The following is a 12,264-nucleotide window of genomic DNA, read 5'->3' as shown; positions in this document are numbered from 1 at the left end:
CCCTTTTTGAGGCACGTTGCATCGGAAGGGGGCATAGTTTTAAAAACAGACATTAATTACATCAACGTAAAGAAAATTAAATGTTTTAAGACTTCCAGATTTAGTACTTATAAATATAAAGGCGTGTTAGAATTTCGGGTAGGTCAGCCCTTGGCGCCCCCACCCCATACTTTATAAAAAGTGCTACGAGTATATATTTCTAATATGCCTAGAAAAAAATCACTATAATAAAAGTTATAGGTCCCACACCTTCTCTCTCCAACGGCTAGGAGTTTCAAGTTTACAGATGAAAAACTTTCTTTTAATATTTGTGCATTCGGTCATCACTTTCCACGATTCATACCTTCTCCTTATGGATTAAAAGTTTGAAGATTAGGGGATTTGGCGGGTTTTTTTTTTATAGAAATTACTAAGGGCAAGTCTGTGTTAGTCCCCTCCCTAAACTCAAAAACGAAGATGCGTGTCTATATTTCTTATATGCAGAGTAAAAGAAATATCGTTACGTATAATTCAGCATATCATGAATGAAAAGGACCTCACCTTGACTTCTCGTGATGTTTCTTGCACGCTCCCTACAAAAACGTATGAAGTATTCTACAAGGAACAAATTTTCGGGGTTATCAGCAAATTAACTGCAAGATACATCATCAATTATCAGTACTTATAACTATAATAAGTGTAATAAAAAAACATTACCAACTGCTTTGTGGTTACGGAAGGTCCGTAATGATTGGATAACCTAGAGTCTCCTTTTCCTAAAATATTCTACAAAAAGGAAAATATAAGTATTTATTACGATAAGAATATAACATAAACTCACATGAATCTACATTGATTATCCTGTTATATTTTTCCGTTTTCCAGATGTTGATCACGTTGCATTTTCAATTTTGATTATCCGATCTACAAAAAGTAGCAATATTTGGCCAGCTATATTTTAATAACTTTTTACTAATATCATACATCTCTGATATGCTTTAATGATTTTATTTATTACATTAAGTCAATCTATCGAATGAAATAAAAGGAAACGTTTTTTTCATGACCTTTTACATCAAAAGGTTTAAATTTCTATCAAGACTTAAGGCCACTGAACATCGCAATATTTTAGAGGATAAAGTGTATCTATAGCTGATAGTAATTTACATAATGAACCGACAAGTACGAAATCTATAAAAAGTGAATTGAATGCAAAAAACATCGGAATGGTTGTCAAACCATTCATCTCTAATAGAATATCCGTATTAGAATGGACATATATTATATTGTGATAAGCGAAAAGAAAATCACATAAATTATTGTAATGATGATTTTAAAATATTTTGAAAACATGCCCTCCTTTTTAACATAACATGTTTGTAAAGCAGCTATTAAAAGTATAAATGCCATGTTCGTACAAGTTTTTTTTATAATTATGATAACATAAATAACTTAAAGAATTATGTATATAGGTAAAAAGTATAAAATATTAAGATGAAAACCTACCCATGCATTATCATACTGTAACCGCCTTTTTTCTGTATCAGAATGCGACTGCAACATTTAAAAAAAATCATAACATTTTTATTTTTTTAAATCAGCTGACCATGACAACAAATATAGCATATAAAAATTTGATCACCTTTGAATCATAATCAACATACTCGAGCTCGATTCTTTATTATCAAGCAGTTATTGTGTTTAAAGACTGTAACATTTAGAAAATTTCATATTATGTCAAATATTTGATGCATAAAAAACACAACAACGAAACTGTTATGATATACGTACTTCCACCCTGATTTAATTCAGATTACTTACCAAAATATTTTTTTGTATTTGAGATAAAGATAATGAAGGTGTAACCTACGAACAGAAAATAATCAAACATTCAGTTTGCAAACTGATAAAATAATTTGATGATATCGACAGTTTTCGATATTTGAACAATAAAAAAATATTCGCTTCATATCAGATTTATTTATAACATATCATACACTTCAAAGTAAAAGCTTGAATATACTTACTGGTTGTGGAAGAAAGGTACTGCTGTGCTACAATGTAAAATGACATTAAGAAATGCACGAATGAAGTTAAGAAATTAAAAGAGGAATTACTTTGTAAATAGTTTTTTGTTAAATTAAAGTTAAAATTGAATTATATTTTTGTTAAAATGGAATCTTGCCAATCGATTTTCACGAGGGACAAAACAGCTTGGCTGTCCTATAGATTCTTTAAGCTATAGTTTTTGAGAAATATTGTAAATCGTTTCTAAATCTTAAATTAAAGGTTTAATTTTTAAAAACTGCATTTAATCAAAAATTAAATTGTATAAATCGTTTATGGAATGGTTTCCAAACCAAATATTGATATAAAAGAGATTTTGTCTTTAAACAAGTTGATATACTGCCCATGTAATTGATTCCAATGTGTTTTTGGTTGAAATAAATAATTTTTCTAAATAATACGTTAACAAGGTAAATTCTTGTATCAAAATTCAAAAAAATTAATGTGGCTTAAAATTTTAAGCCTTATATGAACGCCACTGCCTTGCATTTTCTAAACATTACCATACCAAGAACCCTACTGCAATAAAAAGCATATGCATATAACAAAAAAGTCGTTCAATAAAAGATGGAAATATTCTGAACTGCCAAAGTGAATTTTTAGAAATGTTTTGCTATAAAGTACCGATTTCTGCACTCGGTCAGAATTTCCAGGGTTGTCACATTCATTAGAATTCTGAGAAACACCGGTGATCGTTCCTTGTGTATTCTGTCAACATGAAAGCAAACACCATTGTTAATACCTTAAGGATAATATTACACGTTGGCCTTATATTGAATTGAGTTTGTGAGTACTCTGGTTCGTCTGCACCAGTTACAAAGTGTATATAGGTCTCCATAACAATATTATTAGTTACATGGTTTATAGTTGACCTAATATAGTTTATACATGGTCAGTAAATTCCATGTGGAATTTACTGACCATGCATTAACCATATTAGGTCAACTTCAAACCATCTAACGATTATATCTTACCGACTATCTTCTTTAATGATAAAAAGTAAATAAAACAATGGGAATCAAGCTTTAATAATGATATTACAAGTTTCAATTTGAGTACAAAACCTGACGTCATAATGCTCCAAAATGACGTCATAATGCTCGAAGGGGTTAATATTTTCTACTGACTATGTATGGAATATATATAGTCTCCACGTGACAGTCGTTAGCCAATGATTTTCTTTCAATTTAGCAGGAGGTAAGATATATTATTATGCACCTGTCAAATTGAATCAATGGCTAAACGTGTGAAGATCTCCAAAGTTCTTTCTTACACTGAGCTTTGCATTATAAAAAGAAAACAAAACATCTTTTAGACAATGCTTTAAGCTAGTCCAAAGATTCTTCTCAATAAACGTAAAACAAAAGAAACGACGGAAAAAATAAACTGTTGTTTCAGCCTGCCTAGTGGGTCAAGCATGGGGTCTCATTTTGGATTTCGTGCGACTGTGATGTTGGTGATAACATTGAAAAGCAATATATCAAAACGATACACTTTGTTTGAAATCTTTTAAGAGAGAATATTCGACATATTGAAATGAACATTCAGGTACGTCAAACACGAACGATGGTTCTATATCAAGATTTTTTGGCTTGAAGCGTAAATTTCTATATTTACTTTTTCTAGTGTCTTTGTCTGTGATAACACAACGTATTGTTTTTGTACTATATAACCCATAACTTCAAATGACGCCAAATTGAGGCGCCAGCGGGGTTTGCTTAATTATTTTTTAAAAATTTAATCGTACGATAGCTTGAAATTATTTAAATATAAGTAATAAGGAATCATTCTTTGAATATTATGAAGTGATAATATTTAATTTCGGTCGGGGCGTAATCAAATCTTTTTTTTTGTTTAATCATGCCCCGACCAAAATTATCACCTCATTATACTCAAAGAATGAATTCTTATTTTCTTCAATATTTGCCTTAACTACTGATTTTGTCTGTAATAAATATACATGTCAAATTTTGTTTTCATATTTAAATGAATTTTCGATGGAATATTCATCAAAAAAACGTTATAGTCATGCTGTTAACACTGAAAAAAATTGATGTGTCTTATGACGTACATTGTCCGGGCACAATCCGTGTTTGCATGATAAAAATAATGTACATTGTAATAACATTATAACAATAACAATTTCATTTATTGTAATGTTGATATAAGCAATGCAATGTTTAATCTTTTATGGGTGACATTACATTCGATATGTGAATATATCATAAAGTCTTTGGGGTTTTATAGGATATTGATATCTCTCTGACCGTCATGATCACCTTATAAAAGTCAAAGAAATCCTTATATGAAGCATTTGTTATTCATGAAAAGAAGTTGGAATACATACTCCTACACTTTGTTTTTCACATTTTTGCTACATACGTAGCTTCCCTACCAACTCTAACAAATTGAAGATCAAAGAAACGAGAAATATCTCACAATAAAATGAAATTAATTTATCCATTACGAATTTCCATACAATTTATTAGTTTTTTTAGATTTATAATCGATTCTTCAGTGAAGTTTATTTCAAAATTTTTGGTAAGATAAGGTTTATAAACACTTACCCGGAATGCAACATAAAGCAGAATTTAACAGTAAAGCAATGTTTTTCTTACATACAATCAACAACCTTAAAAGCAGCCGATTGTGATTAACCCAATGTTAAGAAAATACAAAAGTCTTACCATGTTGCAGGATTTCCTTAAAGTGTGTCGATTTTTTCGACTAGACATTTAAATACATCTTGAGAGTTATTTTTAGCTGCTTATTTTTTGTATCATAACTAGGTTTGGTGTGTCTTAAGATTAACCTTAAAAATTTGACATAATTACCGTATGGATTAAAATCACTCAGTGTGCATCAATCTAATTCATTATGTCTGTCTGTCTGTCCGTCTGTCTGTCCGTCTGTCCGTGTGTCTGTCTGTCTGTCTGTCTGTCTGTCTGTCTTTCTGTCCCCTGACCGCCTGTTTGTCTGTCTGTGGACATAATTCAGTTCAAAATGTAAATTCAAAATGTATATTTCAATCAATTGGAAATAAAGCAATCTCAGATATAACTGTTCGATTTGAGAATTATTCTGACATTTTTATTTACATTATTTATTATATTTCTTCATTGACTAAAAGGGGGAAAATAGAAATTACTTAAAATAGCTTTAAATTACTGCAATTAAAGGGGGCGGTGTTTTTTTTCTCTATTAGAACCCAGTAACTTTGTTGTCACTAAAGGGGAAACTGATTTGCTCCTGGTAGATTCAAACAGGAAATCCCCTAAAGCCACAACTTCAGAGAATTGCAAATAATACTGACTAAACAAGATCCTTTTTTCATCCATTTTCTAACGATGGTGGGACAAATCTATCAACACATTCAAAAGCTTTTATTTTGGTGACACATTTAAGGATTGAATTTCGTCGACACATTAAAATGTTATTGTCGACTGACTTTTAAATAAATACCGATATTGTTGACGGAATAAGGAGTTCAAGCTAAATAGCGTAATGTATCAGTGCTATTATGTTGGATTTCTCGAGCAGAAAAAAATGCAGCTCAAGATACATAGATAGAAAAGGTAACTAGCTATATATCCAAATTAGAAAAAATGAAAAGCACTTATTAGTTCTTTCAATAACTACGCATTATAAAAATCAAGATCAAAGACAATTTATTACACGTTTCAACATTTTGAAAGGTCATAATATTGTAATGCGATATGTCATTCAATCAAATACGTAAGTCCATAGATTCTAAATGAAAAGAAACTATATATCTTATTCTTGAACCTGTACTTCATACTGTACTGGTAAAATTTCGGACTCAAAACTGTGCTTAAACATATTTTATTGAAATGTCCAACCAATTCAAAATTGCATCTTTTTTTAAGTGTTTGCTTTCAGTACGCTTTACAAGAAACAGGTTATTCCATATGTTATAAATAAATTGAATCAATGTATTTATAGACGCCAAATTTTTATAATGAGAACTCTCTTATTTTAGAAATTGACAAATTTTGCCTTCCTTGTTTTGATAAAGAACTAGGTCTGAGTTAAAATAAAATTGTTGTTTAAATAGAGATGAACTTTGTCATATTATTTCATTTGAAAAGTGAAACACATTCTTCAGGTCTATTCCCTTTTAATTTCACAAGTTACGTAAAATTGGTGGTAAACAGAAAAATTTCTTTGTAAAAGTTAAGTAAGTATATCGGAGATACATTGGATATGAAATTAAAAATCATTTGACTCCTTTTAAAGTACATAAATTTGAATATTTTCTTACAAAAAAAATAAAAGTCAAGTCTGATAGGATATATCTTAGAGAGTTATCATAAGCTAAATTACCGATGGATTTGTGCTGTCGGAGCCCCCGGATATGTTGGATGAACGAAAACCTCTTATTCTAGGTACATTCTGTTGATATTTAAAGGATTTAAATATAAGCTTTTATGCTATTGTCTTTAATAAAATTGTTGCAAGTCAAGTTTTTAATATTTTTACAGCTTTACTGTTTTCGTTTTTTGTTTGTTTTTGTTTTTTTTGGGGGGGTGGGGGGGGGTTGATATTAAAAAGGGGAGGTTGGCGTGTAATTATTACAAAATTATGTCGGATTTTTAACTTAAAACTCTCGAGGAGCAACATAATTGTGGTAACTCCTACCCATGCATTGTCATAAAAGGCACATGGCCTCTTCTATCGTACTGTGACTGCAAATCAAGGGAAACTTTTATATTTCTTTACATCTCAATATAATAACACTTCATGTAGTGTGTAAAAAATGCTACATTTTATAAGCTTCTGGTGAATATACAAATCGTCGTAATGCGGTTACGTAAAACTGTGCTTCATATTAATCATTTATATACTTTCGGTGAATATTTACACACAAAAATGGTACATGAGCTCCGTTTAAAATCTGATTACTTACCATAACTCCACCGGTCCCTCTAACATTTTGCTGTTGTTGATCTAGGGGCGATAATGGTGGTATCTAAAATTAGTTTTGATATTTACTTACAGTTGAAAGATTATGTTAAATGGACCATTTTACATTAAATCCAAGATGTTAATCTCTAATCGCAATAAGGACTTGTGTTGTAATGAGTTTTATTGGCGTTTTTTTTAATGTGTATTTATAATTATCTTTAAGATTTACTCTAATTTTGCTTTAAAGGTTTCATTAAATGTAACCTAGATAATACTTACCGGTTGTTCTCGAAAGGTTCTGTGGTTCTATAATATATAATTGTGCATATGAATATGTGGTCAATATTTGCTGAATTGAATTTCAATTTATTAAAAAAACGTTCCAGGTTTTTTGATTGCAAAAAGATGCTTTTAATACAACAGTTAACCTACAAAGCGATATCCTCGGGGAATGTAACAGTCTGTGGATTGATGAATTCCAGGTACCTTAAACAAACAAGAAGAGGTACTTTATCAAAACAATAAAAAAAATTGACTTATAACTTATACGATAGTTTTAATAATATTTTAGAATTGGGGAGAGTTATCGTATTTTTTTTTCTCTTGCTTGTTTATCAATGATGTGACAACAATAAATCAAAGTCTAAAGTACCATATCTTTTAGCATTACCTCATTCTCTTTTGTATCGTCTTTATAATCTATTTCAGGTTCTTGCACACCCTGAAAACTGCTGTATGCTGAACCCTACCGCAAGGAAAATAAGTTTTAAAAGTTAATTCAAAATTTAAAATGAATATAAATTTAACTATTATACAATTGATAAAAATAAAGAAGAGGGGACTTAATCGAATTGTACAATTAAATTACAGCGGTAAAGATCTAAATTAAAGATATTTATGAAGAAAAAAATCATTTGTACTGCTTTATTCATAATTTTTAAGTAAATATTACAATGACTGTCCTCTACTCCGGCATGTTTATTCACTTATTTACGACCCCTACCCTGGGGTCTGGAATTCACAATTCTGTTTTATGTTATCTTTGTATATGCAACAAGTTTCAATTCAGTTTCAGTAAAAGCAAAGAAGAAAATATATGCATTAACAATATATTACTATTTTGTCTCGCCCTACAGCCAAAACCCCTACCCCGCTGGTAATAAAATTTACCGCTTTGATGGAAATGTTCTTTTTAATATGCAGTCAGTTTTAATTCAGTATCAGCACAAGTAAAGAAATAAACATACAGTAATATACATTAACACAATATGACCACTTTAGCCCTGCCCTAGGCTCAACACACCTACCCTGGGGGTCATGAAATTAACAATTTTGGCAGAGAGATTCATTGTTTTAAAAAGTATACAGTCGGCTTTGATTTTATTTGAGTAGAAGTACAGAAAAAAAATTTATACACATTAACAGTATATGGCCATTTTGGCCAGCCCTAGAATCAAAACCCCTATCCGAGGAGACGTGAAATTTTAGTATAGGGCTTACGAATATTTCAAATGTACTTTAAGCGATCTGATATGAAATTATATTCAAAAATTACCCTATAAATCCGTTCTCTTCTTTCATTAGATCGTGGCTGAAAAGTAAAAAAAGATTGTTGGAATAATGATAAAAAATGGTAGAAATATATATATGATTCTCATATTTCTTTCTATAAATTACAGAATCTTGATACAGTCAGATTTAAACTTTGGTTTGGCATCACATTAATTGTCTTATATTGCTTCTCAATAAGACATGTCTCTTTTTAAAAAACAAATTATCTATAAATTTGAAATAAAACAATCAAAAGATGGGTTTTTTCAAAAATATTTTTTTCATTTAAAAAGTAAAACGTGTTATTGACTCAAATGGACATGATTTATCAAATACTAATGTCAAAATTTATTCACACTAAATTTCAAATTCTAGAGTATGTTACTTGCTGTCAAAACATATTTTCCCCATTATCAAAAAAAAAAATTTTAAACAAAAAAATTGTATTTGGTATTTGTCCTCCTTTAAACAACGATATCGCGTTTTAGAAATGATACTAACGATCCATAAAATAAAATATTGATGTTGCATTCCATCTTAAAAGAATAATATACTCATTTTATAATGCATATTGAATAGAACATTGTACGTTTTAAGATGAACGCAGTGATTGTTAATCTTTGTGATGTTTTACTTCAAATACGTTAAATGTATTTAATATTTAAGAAATGAATTTAATATTTTTTTTTTATTGATCGACGTATCAAAGGAAAAATTGACCGGAAAACTTCATCATTGCGCCTAGTGCATTAATGAAAAAAATAATTTCTTATCATTTAATAAAATATTTTCAAATTATAAAATGTAAAGTTCCATTGATCAAAAATGTAAATAATTTAACAAAGCGGGCGTATGAATACAAACCAACAGCAACAATATTCAAAATGGATGTGCCCTCATCTGATGCAGAGCTTTTGAGCTGAATTCAATGGATGAAACACAAGTAGAGAGTTAATATCTGAACCGACTGAATCGAAAACGAAAGGGAAAAACATGCGATTGCGTGTTATGTTATTAACTATGCAGCAAGATTCGTTAAAACTGGTTTTAATGCGAGTTTGATCGCTGGAATGCACCTGGGCATAACCATGCAAGGAGACGTGATCGTGTACGAAAAAAGTTGGATATGTCGACAAATAATAGTATGTTTGTGCGACTTTTATAAATGTTGTGGTAACTAGATAGTCAGTGCGGTACTGATTATCTGCCGCTTTGAATACGCCGAAAGAGTTGATGCACTACTCATAGCTTTGCTTTACGATGCTGATAACCAATTATGTACGTGTGTTAATTTAAAACTCATCGTTACCAAATTTGAACAGTGGTGTTACCGTGAAAGTTTATGTGCCTATATTTCGTTATGAATAATTCCTGGAATTGGAATAGCCAGCCTCTCTGTAATTGTTGATCGTTGATCTCAAGCAGACGAAATTGTGAGAAGACACTTTATTTTCTATTTAGTGATTTAAATAATGTGTATTGTTTATTTTTGAAGGTAAAACTTTCAATTTTTTATATTCATAAAGTTGTATTTTGTTTGCTTACAATTAAACAGACACAACTTTACATTTTGTTGTCAGCGTTTATCTTGGAAATTCCAGTTTTAAAAATAGTGTTAAATCAGAACAGATGAAAAAAGTAGATCCGGCAAATTTTAGTGATGCAGGTATCAAAACAGACTCGCGGTTTATCCAAAGTGCACTCATTGCTAAGAACTGTTGCCTCCATTAGTAAAACATGAAATTCTGATCTAAAGAAGTGAAATATTTTGAAACACAAGGGCCGGAGATAGAAAAACTCATCTGTCGAAAGGTCAAAAATGGATAAATTACTTGTTCTTCAAAGAGTTAAGCATGAAAACTATCAACTATTTCCTGTTTAAAGCTGCATGGTCCGATTTTTTTCGCTCTTATAGTATCAAATTATGTTCTATACAAACCAATTATTTTAGAAAGTTATAGACTTTCGCATTTTTACATCAACAGAATCAGTCTCCTTTAAAAGTTATGAATATTCGAGTAAATAAATAATTTCTTTATGGGCATATAAAAAAAAAACCGAACTGCATCATGTGAATGTTTAGAAAGGGGAACCGTTTGGTTTCGTTCCCCAAATAATTGGGTTTATTCAACCCGCATGTTTTGTATCGACGGTAATCAAAGTACTCTTTAGAAATATTAGTGAACAAAATGAACACAGGTTTATTTCTGATTTGCCAAAACATTATATCCTTTATATATAGCGATGCTTTAGCCGTGGCTGCCTCGACATCGGTGGCAAATTTTGTTATGAGGCAAAATAACGCAGTACCTCTTTATGTCCTTTGTTTTGTTAACAAATTTTTGTAGATCATTTTATTCAATAAAATATAGTTTAATTGACTGGCAAAACTACATGAATAGCTTTTATTATGCACATACACGGCATAAACATCGTTTAAAAGCGTTCACAAAATTTGATATAATATCGGACCAAGCAGCTTTAATCAAACCTTTATGTAGTCAAATGATTCCACAGGAAGAAACATTATTCAGTAAATGACGAATTAATTAACAGTTACTTCGTACTGAATAAGTAAAATTTCTGAATAATTTATAAAAACGGCCAACTAATTCAACATTACGGTTTATGTTTACGTCTTTGCTTTAAGCACGGTGTACAGGAAGTAGAATATTCCATATGCAATAAATACATTGAAGGAAATTAGTCAAAGTCTTCATACACGTCAGATTCTCATAATGAATGCTGTACTATTTTTATAATTGACTGACTTTATTATTAACTTCCTGGTTTATATTTAAAAAAAATAATGTCTGAGTCACAATAAAAAACCGTTCTTATTAGAGATGAATGGGATATGTAAATGGTGTAACAAATATAAGGTTCATTCCTTTTGAAATGCACCATTAAAGTCTTCCCTTTGTCTTAACAATTTTAGAATTTCAGGTGCAAACCAAGGATTAACGCCTTCGTTCATTTCTCATAAAATTTATATGACATTGGAAAACCCATTCTATAGTTCAAGCAGCTGTATCAAACTTTAGGATGAAACATCATCCTACCTAATTGTTGTCAGTCTTTAGGAGTCGAAAGGAAGACCCCATCTTCAAAGGAAATAGCTTTAATCTTATAACAAACCGGAAAAATGACTCCAGAATGGAATTTCCCAACAGAAATCTCATTCATAAGTCAGCTTTCCGAGGGGGACTCGGCGACTTTTTAGTCAGTTGAAATCCATCAATATAACACTGGTACCGATAATATCAAACATACAAAGTGAAACGACCTGAACGGACCTGAAAATAATTCAGGGGGGGGGGGAGAAAAATATTTAGGTCATAGATTCTTAAAGAATTTTAAAGTACTAGGATACTTCCTCTTTTGGGGCCAGATTAGAAATGTTGGAACGTGATCGATTCTGCAAAAGTCCTTGAAATAGGGGGATAACATTTGACGACCTTGAAATTGCTTGAATCATATTATCAAGACTCTTAGGATTTTTTCTATTTCTATGAACAAAAAAGTAATTTAAATATATATAACAAAACAAATTACACATGAATCTCAGTGTCTTGATTTTATAAAATGACTTGAAGTGTATTCAAGTAATCCTTTTTTAAGATATATAAAAATTTCACTTGAAAATATATTAGTGAACACAGTCTTACCCCCTCCCCTCCCCTCCCCCCCCCCTTAATCCATCTTTCAAATTAAAAAAAAAAGAATATTGTTATTTTTACT

At 30.5% G+C, this 12,264-nt stretch overlaps 1 protein-coding gene across 1 annotated transcript in view; it reads right to left on the bottom strand.

Moving 5' to 3' along the window:
* LOC105323013 (uncharacterized) overlaps positions 1-4,796 on the bottom strand; it is an 8,467-nt gene extending 3,671 nt beyond the window's left edge. The window contains exons 1-7 of the mRNA XM_066085245.1: positions 4,734-4,796; positions 2,671-2,754; positions 2,007-2,033; positions 1,801-1,845; positions 1,486-1,533; positions 697-765; positions 541-594 (exon numbers count right to left, since the gene is read on the bottom strand). Of these exons, the coding sequence (XP_065941317.1) occupies positions 541-594; positions 697-765; positions 1,486-1,533; positions 1,801-1,845; positions 2,007-2,033; positions 2,671-2,754; positions 4,734-4,781 (375 nt within the window). The 5' untranslated portion in view covers positions 4,782-4,796. The remainder of the gene's footprint in view (positions 1-540; positions 595-696; positions 766-1,485; positions 1,534-1,800; positions 1,846-2,006; positions 2,034-2,670; positions 2,755-4,733) is intronic.
* Between the last annotated feature and the right edge of the window lie 7,468 nt (positions 4,797-12,264).

Source organism: Magallana gigas, chromosome 5 (genome assembly GCF_963853765.1).
Source record: "Magallana gigas chromosome 5, xbMagGiga1.1, whole genome shotgun sequence".
In the NCBI taxonomy this organism is placed as follows: domain Eukaryota; kingdom Metazoa; phylum Mollusca; class Bivalvia; order Ostreida; family Ostreidae; genus Magallana; species Magallana gigas.
This window is presented reverse-complemented; position numbering and strand designations above follow the sequence as displayed.